Here is a 17030-nt window from a genome sequence, read left to right as displayed (position 1 = left end):
GATAACTTCGGCAGGTACCATTGCAGTAAACAGGCTAGCATCACATGGGCCCAGGCAGCTTCAGGATGCCAGCAGCAGCTGTGCTCTCGGTGCCTTTGTCACCCACGGGAGTGAGATATCAGCTAAAATCATCACTGTCTGTGGAAAATGGTGCCAGTACTCAGTGCCATTTCCCTGTTCTCATGCAACTGGCTTCATGCAACTGAGCAATTCCCACCTCATTTCCCTTGCCCCTGCTGGGCCATACTCACCACGGCAGGAGCGGTGAGTGGTGCGGTGCACAAGCAATCCCAAGCAGAAGTGTCAATAAGCGAGCCTTGTTTAAAACAAATGGGAAGCAAGGGAAGGGAGTTCTGAATCTTAACTTCCGCTTTCCATTGTGACTACATTGACCATGTTACCTCTGAGTTTTATCTGCAGCTGCTGCCGTTGCGGCCTTGAGGGGGCTCCCCTTCCACACTCGCAGAATGCCCGAACCTTATAAGGAGGAGAGAGAAGACGACTTGGGATGACATGTTCAGAGAGATCCTGCAAGCCAGAGCTGCATCAGACAAGAGTGGAGGGCCTGAAAGGTGAATGTTTCAAACTGTATGAAGAAGAAAAGAGCAGACAGAGAAAGGCCCAGGAGTCACACCAGCAAAAGGAGAGGGAGCTGCACCAGGACACAGTGGGGATTCTCCAGCAGCAAACGCAGATTCTGCACACTCTTGTGGACCTACAGGTTCAACAACCACAGGTTTACCTCCCTTTTCAGTCCATGGAGAACTCCATTATAGCACCTCCCTGCACCCCTCCTCCACATTCCATGTCGCATCGGGGTCACATCCCTACCCCGACCACTCCACACCTAAGGACATTAAGGACAACCACAGCTTCACATACACTGACCTGAAAGAGTCACAGTTGCTATACATGTAGCGAAAATGGCCATAAATGTTCTTTCCCTTTCTTAAGCTCTATTCCATAAATTTATTAAGTTTTAAATGTATTTACTTTTAACTTGGACAGAATTTTTTGCAGTGTTTTCATTACTCAAAATTTTATTGTTTGGAAAACAGTTCATCTTTATTAGTTCACAACATATGCTGCAGAATGCCTTGCAGTAATGAAAGCACCTACTTACTTGTTATTGTACAACGTGACAACTCAGAGGATCAGTGAAAAAAACAGCACAATAATCATAAATGTACAGCATGCATCACAAAATTAATAGGAGCATTGACTGCATTATATTCATAGGTGTATACCAAGCACCACACAATTTCTATTGGGCCCCAAAACACCACTATGCACTACTCTGGCTCACTGTTAAAGTGCTCTTTCAAAGTCTCCCTGAGCCCAATAGCTCCACATTGAGCTCTTCTAATAGTCTTTTAGTCTGGCAGTTCAAACTCAGCAGACAGCCACCCCTACTCCACTCTAGCGGCAACTTTTCCCCTTTTGCTTCACAGATATTACACAGGACACAGCAGGCTGCTGTAACCATTGGGATGATTTTTTCACTGAGACCCAATCTTGTGAGAAAACACCACCTGCATCCCTTCAATCTAGCAAGAGCACATTCAACTGTCATTCTGCACCTGCTGAGCCAGTAGCTGAATATTTCCTTGCTGCTATCCAAGTGGCCGATGTATGTCTTCATAAGCCAGGGGAGGAAGCGGTAGGCTGGTTCCCCAGGATCACTACTGGCATTTCAATATCACCAATAGTAATCTGCCAGTTGGGAAAGAAAGTCCCTGCTTGTAGCCTTCTGAACACTCCTGTGTTCTTAAAGATGTGAGCATCATGCACCTTACCTGAGCAGACAACAATAATGTCGGTGAAGCGTCTCGGTGATCCACCAATGCTTGAATAACCAGAGAAAAGTAGCCCTTTCTATTGATGTACTTTGTGGCAAGGTGGGCAGGTGCCTAAATAGTGATATGAGTGCTATCGCCCAACCACTGCTGCAAATCCATCCACAATGTCCTGCACATTGCCAAGAGTCACAGTTATGCACAGCAGGAGACAGTTAATAGCCCTGCACATTTATATGACAACGGTCCCCACAGTGGATTTTCCAACTCCAAAATGATTTCCCACTTATCAGCAGCAATCTGGTGTGGCAAGCTTCCAAAGTGCGATCACCACTTGTTTCTCCACCGTCAGTGCAGCTCTCATTCTGGTGTCCCTGCACTGGCGGGCTGGGGCAAGCTTGGCATACAAATCCAGGAATGTGGCCTAATGCATCCGAAAGTTCTGCAGCCACTGCTCATCATCCCAAGCCTGCATTATGATGTGATCCCACCAGTCAGTGCTTATTTCTCGGGCCCAGAAGCAGAACTCCGCCATCTGCAGCTGCTCCATGAATACCACCAACAACCTTGAATTAGTTCTCACTATGTCCCACAGCAATCAGTCCGTAACAAATTCGTTATGTTCCCCACTGATTTGGTTCTTTCTTGTGGCTCTGCAAATAACGGAGGATCATGTGTCCCTGTGCCTGCAATGCTCATGACAATAGGGCAGCGCACTGCAGGCTCAATGTTTCTGTCAGAGATGGCAGACAGTGAGGTGGGATGCACGGGTTCATCGGATTTTTAAAAATGCTGCAAAAATTATGGGCTACGGATGATATTATGGGATGGAGAGTTGCATGCTGGGAAGTTGACTTCTGGGACTCTCAGTCACCCCTGTGTGAATTGTTTCTGCTCTAACATGCATTGCCAAAACTTTCCAAAGAGCGTGCTGGATGGTGGCAACCTACCCATGGCGCACCACACTATGCATTGACACAAGCACGTGTGGTGAGCATGGGCAGCGCCGACGCAAAGAGCCAAACACGCACGCACACAAGCAACATGCTAACTGTGGCAGCTTTATGCTGATGTAATGTGCATTGGCAAAAGTTCGCAGTGTAGACACATCCTAAGTCTCTATCACAAGGATTGAATCTACAACTGTGCCATGATTTTTGTGCATGTACCATGCAGACACATTGGTGTGTACAAGCAGAGAAAAAAATCAATGACTATGTAACACATCTCAGCTACTTTTTGCTACTTCACTTAGGATAGTTTTTTTTCTAATGTGGAAAGCAGAAGTGGAAATAAATAAAACCTCTATCCTCAAAGACTTTAGAACTATTTTGGCAGTAATTAGAAGATAAAGTTTCTTGCCTGGTGTTGTGTAAGAGGTCAGGCTAGATATTATAGTGGTTCCTTCTGGGCTTAAAATCTGTATGTCTATGTTAAAAAAATTATTTCCTACTTTTCAGAAACACTTTTCACCAGGAGACCTTCCACATCTATGTCAGAATCCAGAGGACTATATTCCCAGCCTTTCACACACCATTTTGTAACCCAACATTGCAGAACTTTAAGCACCAATCACTTCATTTCTGGGCCCTGTTAGGCCCTAGGACCAAGAATCCAGCCAAAGTTTCTACATAGCAGCACAGAACCCAATTTCCTATGCTAGAGAGCTTTACATTTTAATTGTTAACATTCCTGAAACTTAGCAAAAGAAAACATCTGGCACCCGGCTGAAGTATACATTCTAAAAAGCAGGTGGATAAAGTCTCCCTTTGCAATTTTTTTTTTAAAGATGCTTTTTGAAAGTATATTTTAAGTATTTGGAGGGGAGAGCCATTACTCTTGTCCTCCCACAAAATTCTTCTTAAGACCCATCTGTACCCAGCTTAATGCCCACAATAAAGTGCTTAATGATGGCTAGATTGACAGATGATTAGCGATTCATTAAAGATCTCTTGTTCACTTATTTAAAAGAAAACTGCAATGTCAGAAAATTATACAACTAGCTAATATATACAACTCTGGCTTTCTATTACTGCCACACTTGTTTCCCCACACTCACTTGCATTGCAATCTTCATCTACATGTTACAACCAGTCCCAGTCTAGACTGCAAGTTTTTGGGGACATTCTCTGTCATTTATTTTAGATTTGTTCAGCACAACGAGGCTGTAATCTTGATGGGAGCTCTGGGCCTTACTGCACTAATACTCTTTGAAACAGTGCTAGACCGAAGCATATTAATTAAATGTTAACAAGTGCCAGCAGAGTCCATATGGACAGGTAGTCCATGGCAGGGTAGTGTGGGGTAGAATCACATCCCCTTGTGCCACCCACTAATTGTTCATATAGACAAGACCTTACAATACTACAAGACAAGGACAGTAACATTGTCAACAATAATGCAAAAATATTGTCAATAATTCAGAAAAGGCAAATGTAATGAATATTCTATTCTGAGGGGGGAGGGATAGCTCAGTGGTTTGAGCATTGACCTACTAAACCCAGGGTTCAATCCTTGAGGAGGCCACTTAGGGATCTGGGGCAAAAATTGGTCCTGCTAGTGAAGGCAGGGGGCTGGACTCAATGACCTTTCAAGGTCCCTTCCAGTTCTAGGAGATTGGTATATCTCCAATTATTATTACCTTTATTTGGAAAGAAGCTGAATGACGTATTCACATCCTACAGTGATCATCAAATACTTTCTATTCCAACAGTAACTACCAGAGGATATTAAACAGCAGCTATTAAAGTTAAATATTTTAAAATCTGTTGGACCAGACAAGCTTTCACTCAAGAGTTAAAAGAGTTGGCTGAAGAGCTCTTTGAACTATTGAAGCTCATCTTCAGCAAATCTTGGGATACCGGAGAAGTTCTAGAAGACTGGAAAAAAGCTCAGGCTGTGCCAATATTTAAGAGGATAAATAGGATGACCCTTGAAGTACAGACTGGTCAATGTGACACTGTTTCTGGGTAAATCACTAAAGAATTAAAAGATAGTATAATTAACACAAGTCAACATATTTTTTATGGAAAATAGAGGCCTTGAAAACAACTTTGATATTGTTCACTGATCAGATTATAAACTGGGTTGACAAAGATTACTGCTTAACGTAATATAATCTGATTTAGTACTGTATAACATTCTGATTAAGCAATTATTACTATACAAAATCTTTGCAGTCCATATTAAATGGATTAAAAATGGCTAATTGATGGATCTCCAAATGTCACTGTAAATGGAAAATCATTATCCATCAGGGGTTTCTTGTGGGCTCATGCAAGTTATGTTATTGGTGAAATACTAATCTATAGATTTATCAGTTTGGAAGAAAATATAAAATCACTGCTAGTAAAGTTTGCAGCCAACACAAAAATTGGAGTAGTAAACAATGACAGGTAAGTTTTACAGTGGGATGTGGATTGCACGGTAAGATAGGCTCATTTGGACATGTGTTTTAATGCAGCCAAATGCAAGGTCATGAATTTAAGAACAAAGAACGTAGGCCATACTTGTTTGACAGGAGACTGAATCATGGAAGCCTGCAGCTCCAAAAAGGACTTAGGGATAACAAAAAAAAACAAAAAACATGGAGTTCCCAGAACGATTCTGTGGCTAAGAACGTAAGAATGGTCATACTAGCCCAGTGTCCTGTCTCCTAACAGTGACCAGTGCCAGATGCTCCAGAAGGAATGATCAGAACAGAGCAATTTACTGAGTGATCCATCCTCCGTTGTCCAGGCCCAACTGCTAGCAGCGAGAGGTATAGGGACACGCAGAACATGGGGCTGTGCACCTGACCATCCTGACTAATAGCCATTGATAGACCTATCCTACATGAATTTATCTAATGCCTTTTTTGAGCTCAATTATACTTTTGGCCTTAATAACATCCCCAGGCAACGAGTTCCACAGGTTGCATTCTGTGAAGAAATACTTCCTTATGTTTGTTTTAAACTTGCTGCCTATTAATTTGATTAGGTGACCCCTCATTCTTGTGTTATGTGAAGTAGTAAATAACACTTTCTTATTCATTTTCTCCACACCATTCATGATTTTACAGACCTCTATCATATCTCCCCTTAGCTGTGTCTTTTCTAAGTTGAACAGGCTCAGCCTTTTTAATCTCTCCTCTTATGGAAACTATTCCATACCCTAGTAATTTTTGTTGTCCTTGTACTGTCTCCAATTCTAATTTATCTTTTTTGAGTTAGGGCGCCCAGAACTGCATGCAGTATTCAAGGTGTGGGCATACTATGGACTTATATTGAGGCATTATGGTATTTTCTGTCTTATTATCTAATCCTTTTCCTAATAGTTCCTAACACTGTGTTAACTTTTTTGAGTGCCGCTGCACACTGAGCAGATTTTTTCAGAGAACTATTCATGATGACTCCAAGATCTTTCTTGAGTATTAACAGTTAACTTAGACCCATCATTTTGTACGTATAGTTGGAATTATATTTTCCAATGTGCATTACTTTGCATTTATCAACACTGAATTGCATCTCCTGGTTTGTTGCTCAGTCACCCAGTTTAGTGAGATCTCTTTCTAATTCTTCACAGTCAGCTTTGGACTTAATTATTTTCAGTGATTTTTTATAATCTACAAACTTTGCCACCTCACTCTTTACTCCCTTTTCCAGATCATTTATGAATATGTTGAACAGCTCTGGCCCCAGTACAGGACCTTTTGGGGACCTTATTTACTTCACTCCACTGTGAAAATTGACCATTTATTCCTACCCTGTGTCCTATCTTTTAACCAGTTACTGATCCATGAGAGGACCTTCCCTCTTATCCCATGACTGCTTACTTTGCTTAAGAGCCTTTGGTGTGAGGACCCTGTCAAAGGCTTTCTGAAAGTCAAGGTACATTGTATCCACTCCATCACCCTTATCCACATGCTTTTTGATGCCCTCAAAAGAATTCTAATAGATTGGTGAGGCATAATTTCCCTTTACAAAAAGCATGTTGACTCTTTCCCAACACATGGGGTTTATCTCTGTGTCCAATAAATCTGTTCTTTACCATAATTTCAACTATTTGCCTGGTACTGAAATTAGGATTATCAGCCTGTAATTGGCAGGATCACCTCTGCAGACTTCAAAAAAGTCAGTGTTACGTTACCTATCCTCCAGTCATCTGGTACAGTGGCTGATTTAAGTGATAGGTTACATTGCACAGTTAGTAGTTCTGCAATTCTGTAACTGAGTGCCTTCAGAACTCCTGAGTGAATACCATCTGGTCCTGGGGACTTACTACTGTTTAATTTAACAATTTGTTCCAAAACCTCCTCTACTGAGACCTCAGTCTGGGTCAAGTGTGGGAATTTCCTTCACAACCTTCGCAGTGAAGTCTGATGCAAAGAATTCATTTAGATTCTCCACAATGGCCTTGTCTTCCTTGAGTGCTCATTTAGCACCCCGATTGTCCAATGGCCCCACAGATTGTTTGGTAGGCTTCTTGTGTCTGATGTAGCTCAATTTTTTTTTTGCTGTTAGTTTTCGTGTCTTTAGCTAGTTGCTCTTCAACATCTTTCTTGGCCTGCCTTATTATACTTTTACACTTGACTTGCCGTAGTTTACATTCATTTCTATTTTCCTCACTGAGGCCTGACAAAACAGGAGCGGTGTACTGCAAAGCTACTTTTGGACAACAAAATAAAACCTCAACGAGAGGCATAAAGTATTTTGTGGCAAAGTTAAAGGGACAAAACATCAGTCCAGACACTGCTGTTTGTTTTGTCAACAGAATTGGCTTCCGCCAGTATCCCACAATGCCTGCCATGACCACTGTGCTCTTTGTTTTGAGCTCTGCTGCCCTTTCAAAGCTCCAGGAAGTATCTGACAGCTGAGCGTGCTACTCCATTTGGGGAACAAAGAGAAAACCTTTGGAATGCTCCCCTGCACTAGAAACACAGAGGCAGGCAGACTGCTGCTGCAGGGAGCCGAGGGGGATGGGGAGTGGAGAGAGAAAGACAACGACACACACACACGGAACTGCTGTGCTGCTTTGACATTGCTCAGTGTGGAGAGCTCACAGAGCTGCTGAGGATGCCATTCCCGACAGCTGAAGAGGCTGTGGGAGAACTCAGAAGGAATCACAGAACCATAGGCAGGCAGAGCGGGCTACTTCGGCTACTGTTGTGCCGAGCAGAGCTGGGGGCTGACGTGCGGGGGTGTCCCCCTCCTCCTGCCTCAGAATAGGTCGGTCAGCCTGCTGTCTCCCCAGCTCCAGACAACCACTCACCTCTCCTCCCCGCACACCCACTTCTGTTGAAAAAGCAGCTGACAACCTATTAGAATGCCCTTGGTAGGATGGGATTGAGAAACTTACATCATGCGACACTATACCTACCCCATAAGGCATTGCAAACCCTTCCCAAAGCACCCTGTGGGCCAGTTGCATAATGGGATACCTACCACAGTGCACTACTCTGTGTCGATGCAAGAGCTCTCAGTGTGAATGTACTCTACCAACACAAGGAGCTAGTGTGGACATGCAACAGTGGTTTTAATTAAAGTGCTTGAATTAAAGCAGCATAACTTTTGCTGACAAAGCTTTGTAGTGTAGATGAGGCCTAAGACTATGTCTACACTAGAGAACTTACAGCAGCACAACTGTACCAATGCAGTTGCGCCGCTGTAAGATCTCTCATGTAGCTGCTTTATGCCGACAGGAGAGAGAGCTCTCCCATTGACATAATTAAATCACTCTCGAGAAGCAGTGGTAGCTATATTGGTGGGAGAAGTTCTCCCGCTCATATAGCGAGTGCTGTGCACACTACCACTTATACTTGTGAAACTTATGCCGTTCAGGGATGTGTTTTTTCACACCCCTGAGAGACATAAGTTTTGCCAACATAAGTAGCACTGTAGACATGGCCTTTGATTTGACTTCCAATTTTTAAAGGATGCCTTTTTGCCTAGAAATGCCTCTCTTACTCTACATAGTCATAGTGGCATTTTTTTGGGTCCTCTTACTCTTTTTGTTTTATTTGGGGAATACATTTAGTTTAAAAACACCATAATAGAGGCCCCAACCGTTTCCATGCATCTTTCCAGCATTTCACTCTTGTGACTGTTCTAGGATGACCAGACAGCAAGTGTGAAAAATCCAGAACAAGGGGTGGACGGTAATAGGCACCTATATAAGACAAAGCCCCAAATATCAGGACTGTCCCTATAAAATCAGGACATCTGGTCACTCACTGTTCCTTTTAATGAGCTTCCTCATTTTTGCATAGTTCTCCTTTTTAAAGTTATATGCTATTGTGGTGGGTTACTTTGGTATTTCCCCCCCACAAGGATGTTAAATTTAATTACATTATGATTGCTATTACTCAGCAGTTCATCTATACTGACCTCTTGGACCAGATCCTGTGCTCCACGTAGGACTGAATCAAGAATTGCCTCTACTGTGATCCTAGGGGAATGTGGAGTAGCAGCAGGGAGGTGGTATTACCTCTGTATACAGCATTAGTGAGACTGTGAATGAATGGGATAAGTCTAAATTATGAACTGCATTTTGTATTATATATTGAACAGATGTCTAATCTTGCCTGACAGCAGCATATTGTACCACATTACAGCCATCGCCCCTATCCAGGAAAGATTCTTGATACCTTGTTGAAGGAGTATCACAAAGAAACTATCAACATGGGCAGTCCAGGGCCCTGACTTAGATTCTCTCTCAACTGCTGACCCACCCCGCTGGAACAATGATTTCCCTATATAGGGGGTCTGTAGATGGGGCAAGCATGACAAGGTGGATATGGGGCTGGGCTTCTCAGTTGGACATGTGGCACAGAGGAGAGATCATCCTACTTAAGAATAAGTTCTGCTCTGTGCAAGGCAGTCGACCATTGCCACACATAAGGAGAACTTGCAGGAAAGAGTGAGCAGGATGGACTCATCCCAGCCTAACAAACCTCAGACTCACAAGAAGAGTGGGATCAGAATAGGGGAGGATGTGTCTCAGAACTTCTGCTGTTTTCAAAGATCTGTAACTCTCGGGCACTCGAAGACTTAAGTCTCCGCTTCAGAGTTTCTTCTGCTAAGCTTGTGTTCCTTGCTTTCCTGCCACTTTATCACAGAAGGGGTTTAACTAGACACCCAGGCCTGGTCTACACTGGGGCAGGGGAATCGATCTAAGATACGCAGCTTCAGCTACAAGAATAGTGTAGCTGAAGTCGACGTATCTTAGATTGACTTAGAATCACTTACTTCGCATCCTTGCGGTGCTGGATTGACGGCCGCTGCTCCCCCGTCGACTTTGCTTCCGCGTCTCACCAAGCTGGAGTTCAGCAGTCGACGGGAGAGCGATTGGGGATCAATTTATCGCATCTTCACTACACGCGATAAATCAATCCCCGATAGATCGATCACTACCCACCGATCCGGCGAGTAGTGTAGACGTACCCCCAGAGTGTCCATATTGTAGGTGGAGCTCTGATGGAATATGTGTGACATCCAGACACCTACTGCAGCTGTGCAATGGCGCCTCATATCTCACGAAAGGGTCAGATAAGAGGTCAGAGCCTAGGATCATGTACTATAGATCCTGAGCTATCAACAGTGAATAGATTCAGCCCAGACCCAGGTGATTAGCAATTGGGTTGACTTAGAAGAGACTACTGACTGTCTTTACAATTATTAAAAGTTATTATTTAAAACTATTTTTACTATTTTTTCTTGATTGGCTATTTCTTTCTACAAGATATCTTTTGTTCAACCACAAGTTATTGGCCTGATCCAGGATTGATTGAAATTCTATGGCCTATGTTATGCAGGAGGTGAGAGTAGAATACTGTAAATGGTCCTGTCTAACCTTAAAATCTGTATGAATAATTTCTCCTTAAAAAAATCAAAACCATCTACTTAATATACAGCATCTTCTAATACTTTATAATCAGGCCTTCTTTTCCTGAGTTCCAAGTGAAAAGAAAAATCAGTCCTCACTTTGCTGAAGCTTGCAACTTTGCCATGGAAGAGGCTGGAACCTGCACAGGAAGACCAGTGTTAAAACGTGGAGTGGGCATGGGTTCTGGGGGCAGAGAGAAGGGGGGTTATTGTTATTCTTGTTTTTTTGTTTTTTGGAGAAGCAGTGTGATCTTGCATGCTACACACAAGACTGGGAGAAAAAAAATCTCATGAGTTTTAATCCTGACTCTGTTACTGACCTGCTTTGTGATACTGGGCAAATCCTTTAATCTCAATCTCTCTCAGTTTTTCCATCTGTAAAATGAGATTACACAAGACTTCCTTACTACCACACAGGAATGTTGTGAGGACTAGTCAATGAACACGTCGGCTGCTTTTTAGATAGAAACAGTAAGTGTTATCAAATTCTACTACACTATTTCATTAAATGAACTGATCTTCAATAAATGCTATTCTGCTTTAGTGGAAATGTTTATTTTGCTTTAGAACTTTTTGAATAAAGCCAGCCAGACAAACATGCACTGGGCATGCTGTTCTGCACTGGGCTTTGATTGATTTATGGAAGGCCATCTGCTGGCACTGTGAAGGACATGAATTATGGCTAACAAATATTTTGTCACAAGGTCTATACACCTCTCCTGGTTTGGCACCCAAAGAGTTAACAAAGTAACTGCCTGTCTGCTCAGCCAGAACTGACTGGCAGCCCCACAGCAGCTCTGAAGATAGGAAGGCTGCAAGGGAGGAGGGCAGGTCAGCTGCCAGAGAGGCACAGGCATGGCTTCCTTCTGCAGACTCCTGAGAAGCTGTCAGACAAACCAACACTCCAAAGAGGGGGAAGCAGGACAAGGCTGGGGAAGCCTAGAGCCGAGGAGAGGTTGGGAGAAGCTCAGGGAGCAGCAAGGGACTAAGGAGGACTGGTTTTGGCTGTTCCAAACAAGGTCCCTGAGCTGAAACCCAGTGGAGTGGGAGGACCTGGGTTCCACTTAGGGTGACCAGATGTCCTGATTTTATAGGGACAGTCCCGATTTTTGGGTGTTTTTCTTATATAGGCTCCTATTACCCCCTACCCCCGTCCCGATTTTTCACACTTGCTGTCTGGTCACCCTAGTTCCACTACTAACTCCAGCCAGGGGCTTTTGGAGAAAAAAAAGTCTTAAATCTAGGAAACCCAGGGTTGATCACTAGAGCCACGAAACCTCTGACTCCCCAAAATCCTGAAAGGGGCAGAGACTACTGAGGACCCCTCCAGGAGGTCTTGGGTCATAACAAACACATAACAAAGGACATAAAATGGATGGAGCCAGGTTAAAGTAATTCCACATCTCACCATGGGTGTGTGTGGGTGGGTGCGCTAACAAAGACCCCCATATTACATGCTTGCACAAGACGAGCCAATGAGATGAAATCTTTCCGTGTAGGTTACTATTTTGTAACACCAGAACTAGGAACATTTCAATGGTCTGTAATGTGAACACTTTGAAGCCATTTGTATTTTTTTTATTTACAAGAGTTTTGTTTTTTTTTAACCTCAAACAATATTTTAAAAGTCTTATTCTTGTGTAAGGATACTAAAAATGTCAGCATGAGATCAGTAGTATTATTTTGTCACAGTATGTGAAAGCAGTTACATTCGATCTGGGATAACCTGTACCTCATCTCTTTTATATGTAGTCTAAAAGGTCAAGTTTACTATTTTCAGTCAATGTTAGCACCATAACTGCTTGGGACACTCGCCACTCTTAGAGTTCAAGGATTTAACCGTTTAAAAAAGTCAAAACTGAACCAAGTTTGTTAAAAATAATTGCAATACGCTAAAATCTGAAGATATATGGAAGCAGCTCCCTTTGAATTCAATGTGAATCGCTCACAATATAATCAGAGAGAAAAATGTGACCTGGTATTTTTTAAAGTGATTTGGATGGGTTGATATTTTCTGTCTCACTGCACAAATGGTTTGTAGACCATAGAAAGAAAAACTGCATTTGATTATTAATTATTATTTGTGTAACAACAACACCCAGAGACCCCAGCCTAGATGAGGACACTATTATGCTAGGTCCTATATCTGAACATAATAAGAAAGGCTCCTGTCCCAAAGAACTTAAAACAGAAGTAGGCAGGACAAAGAGAAAGAAAGTACTACTATGGCAGTTTTACAGATGGAGAACTGAGGCACAGACAGATTAAGTGACTTGTGCAGGGTCACACACACAAAAAACCACAACTGTGTAAGGCAATGTCTACACAGCAGCTAGGAGGGTGCTTCCCATGTGGAAGACAGACACACTAGCTCTGCTTGAGCAAACATGCTAAAAATAGCAGCATGGCTGGGTGGCACGAGTGGTGGCTCAGGCTAGCTGTCCGAGTACAATCCTGACTAACCCCCAGGTATGAATTCAGGAAGCTAACCCTAGCTGCTGCAGCCATACTGCTACTTGTAAGCATGCGAGCTCAAGCAGAGCTAGATGTGTCTGTATCTAAACTGGAAAGCACCTTTCCATCTGCTGTGTTGACGTATCCTAAGAGCCAGAAACTAAACCCAGATGTCTTTGGTCTGAGGCCTTAATCACAAGAGCATCCTTCTTCCATATAACTGAGGACAAGTTCGTTTCTTAAGATTTAAAATACAAATTTACCCTTCATTTACATTCACACAACTCCACTGCGCTCAATTAGTTTGTTAAACACTGACAGTGTAACATTAAGACATAAGAGGACTGCCTCAAAGATCTCACAGCCTAAATGCATATACAATATTATCCACGCTGAAAGACCTAGAGAACAACGTTTTTTACAGATTGTACTTTGTTCTATGCAGTCTCACAGAGCATGAAACATACTGTCAGCACTTAAACAATGAGGTTCAGTGGTAGCCGGTGCACAAAACAAGTGGTAGGGCTGCAGAAGACAAGCCCTCATTGACTTTAGCAAAGCCAATGCTGAGCACTACTGAAAATCCTGTTCTTACTATTGAAGCATATCAATTTTAAGGTCTGCCTATGTGATGTCAGATGGTCCACAGGGTCTATGGATCTAAGTTACCAAACTCAAAAGACATCTCTCTTGGTCTATATCTCAGAGAAGTAAACATTTTGTAGTACATTAGGAAGATGAACCGTCAATCTTCCTCTTTCCTCCTAGAGTTTTTATCTATCTATCGCCACACACCTGGGGGTCAGGTTTTATATAAATATGTATATAAACAACACAACACTTATTCCCCGTTTCCCCTCAGAGGAAATCCCTGGGCTTAGGTTATGCATTCAGAAGAGAAGAAAACATATATTCTTCAGAGGACCATGAGATACACAAACAGGTTTTAAAATAAACATAGAAATAAACAAGCGTAGACAAATCAGCTATCCATTCTAATGGTACTTACCATGGTTTATCCCTTGATACTTTTGAAGGAAAGACTGTGTGCTGTTTGCTAGTGGAGGTAAGTAGATTGTCTTTGGGAGTTCTGAATGGCTTTGAGTTGCTGCTGATAGGGTTATGGCCGCTGATACAGGATTTCTGTTTAATTTGTACTAGTGATGTCCTGGAATTGGAGGGTGGAGAAGCTGGAGATGGGGAAGGTTTACACATTGAATTGTGTCTTCGTTCTGTAATGGACAAAGAATACATTTTAAAGCATTTCACAGGCAAAATAAATAAATAAAAGCAGTTAGAAAAGATGAAGTTATACCATTCGGTGCTGAAATCATGTGGCTTTCAGCACACAACATTACGCTAGTTAATTATTGTTGAAATCAGTCATAATGCCAATGGGTAAATATGAAACACGAAAACAACTGTGTACAGTGCTCTGAAGATTGTAAAACACTATATAAGTGCTCAATAGCAACACTTAACACTTACCTAACATTTTATCAGGAGATCTCAAAGCATTTTACAAACATTTTACAAACTGTCAACACCTCTGTAAAGTACAGCAAGCAAACATTACTGTACTAATTTTTAGTACCAAAGGGGAAATGGAGGCACTGAAATGTTAATCCTTAATAAACTGTTCAGTTCTCAGACTACCCACCTAAGGATCTACTAATTTCCTAGGGAGCTCCTTGTGATGGACGTGAGGCTGCTTTATAATAATTTACAAATACTGTATGTGACCTAGTTATTGGGATGTTTACTGTATGAATATGTTGGTTTAATTATGGACTGCAAGGAAAACAAATAGAAAGAACAAAGAATAGCTCAAGATAAGCCACCTCTGCAGAAAACACTTCAGGGTTATAGAGACAATGCCCAAACTATTGGCAGCGAAGATTCTTCCTCCAGGCTACAACCAAGTTACAAAAATGTGTTTGCCATGGTGGGGGACAATGCTGGGAGCCAGATGAGCAAAAGGACTATAAACAGTTACAAAGACTCTGTCCAGAAGTCAGGCAGTTGTTGGGGAACTGTTCAGCCTGACATTCAGGACTCACCCACTGGGATGGCTGAAGAAGCTAGGTCTGCCTAGCCCTCATTACAGGCTTTAGTTAAATGAGATAAGCATGTAAGAGATAAGCATGTAAGACTGTTTAAGAATCTTTTTTCTCTAAATGCTTAATTCTTACTGTTCGGATTAAACAATACTTTGGTTTAAGAAGTCTGTCTGACCACTGTATACCACTGGTCACAGACTCCTGAAGGGAAGAACTTCAGGTATTGAATCCAGTTGGAGCTATAGGGTCAGCAACTCAATGGATGATACACAAGGTACTGTAGCCCAGGGCCCACTTTAATAGTGGGAGAACTGCAGAATTCCATATCCCAGGAGAGGCAAACGCAGAAGGCCCAAGACATGAATGGATGTACTCAGATGACAGAGGTGAAGCTAGCCCTGTAACCTTGATGTAGTTTCTAGAAGTAGCACACGTTGGTCCTTGGCCCATGAGAAGTGGTGCTATATTGGAACTGTTGTCAGCACTAAGGCCTGACTGGTCCTGCCTCTTCCTTACTGGAAGTCACCCCTTCCTTGGCCTGCTATCTCACAGTGAGCCAACTCCCTGTGCTGCCTGCTCCTATGCCCTCATTCATCCCGAAAGCAGAAGGCATGCACTTGCTGCAGCAGAGTCTGGGGCTAGTGGGAACCTTCCAGCCAGAGCAGTTTTGTGCTGAAAAGCAGCCTGCCAGCACTTGCTGGCTGACCAGGAAGCGAGGGGTACTTCACCAGATCCCAGGATCCTGTTTCGGCACCACCAGTGGGAGCCAGGTGAAGATCAGAGATGTAGGAGAAAGAAAAAGGGTGGGCTGAGTGTTATGCAGTGAGGAGGAGCGTGAGACAAGAGTTCTCATTCTCAGTAGCTCCATGCAATTTACCTAGAAGGAACCCTCTCATCCTTAGTGACTGGCCTAGCATTATGCAGCAGATCAATGACAGGGCCAGAAACAGAGCTAACATCTTTAGGCTCCTAATCCCAATCTCTAGCTACACATCCACAATTCCTCTCCCTTAGCACCATTATTATTAAAATAATATAAAGATGTTGCTCTTACATTCCATATGGTACAAAGAATTCCCTCACCCAATGTAAACAAAGAAACCCTAAATTACTTTAATTGACTGCTGTAACTAAAATTATTTGCTTCTGTGCTGAGAACCTGTAAATTAAGTTTTGGGCCAGAATACAGGGAAATAGTTCTTGTCTAAACCCATCAAATAAGAAACCTAAAATGAAAAATCCAGCAGAATGCTACCTATTGCACTATTACTCAAGGCCATTCCATTAACCAAAAGCATATTAACAGGAGCTGATAGCATCATGCTGCTCAATCTAAACGATTTGCATTTGAATGACTAATTGTGCATACAAAGAGTTACACTTTCTGTTTTTGGTATTTCAACGATCTTTAAGCACAGATTTCTAGGATAGGGTCAAAACATGAAAATACTTTGGCTGGCGTATGCCCAAGTACAAATCCACCATTGTCAGGAAGATTCATCTATGACTTAAATTGTAATAGGAAAGTCAAACAAGTTGTTTCCACATCCTTCCCCACACTCACTCTTCCCGTAAGGGCCCGATCCTGCTCTCACTGAAGTCATGGGAATTTTACCACTGATTTTAGTTGGAAGCAAGACAAATTCCTAAATGTCACCAGTACTGCTAATTTCCAATAACCAATGGCACTGCCCTCTACTGAAGAAGCAAAGAATAAAATAATATCTATCGTAGACAGACATCTATGCAGTCCTTGGGAACTATATGCTGAATACTTAAAGGCGGTGTGCAAACAGGGACAAAAGTGGAGGTGTATTCCTTTTTGCTTCTCTAGAGTTATACTCCTTTTTGCTTCTTTA

At 42.5% G+C, this 17030-nt stretch overlaps 1 protein-coding gene across 4 annotated transcripts in view; it reads right to left on the bottom strand.

The window, feature by feature from the left end:
- The window catches only part of ATXN7L1 (ataxin 7 like 1), a 197182-nt gene that overhangs the window by 60946 nt on the left and 119206 nt on the right, over positions 1-17030 (bottom strand). For all 4 annotated transcript variants that reach the window (XR_005591675.1, XM_039517088.1, XM_039517081.1 and 1 more), the window contains one exon: positions 14121-14343. Coding sequence is in view for 3 of the 4 variants with exons in the window: in XM_039517088.1 (XP_039373022.1) it covers positions 14121-14343 (223 nt within the window). In the remaining variant the exon portion in view is untranslated. The remainder of the gene's footprint in view (positions 1-14120; positions 14344-17030) is intronic.

The sequence above is a fragment of the Mauremys reevesii genome, linkage group 1, assembly GCF_016161935.1.
Source record: "Mauremys reevesii isolate NIE-2019 linkage group 1, ASM1616193v1, whole genome shotgun sequence".
Classification (NCBI taxonomy): domain Eukaryota; kingdom Metazoa; phylum Chordata; order Testudines; family Geoemydidae; genus Mauremys; species Mauremys reevesii.
Note: the sequence above shows the minus strand (reverse complement) of the source record. Positions and strands in the feature narration are given on the sequence as shown.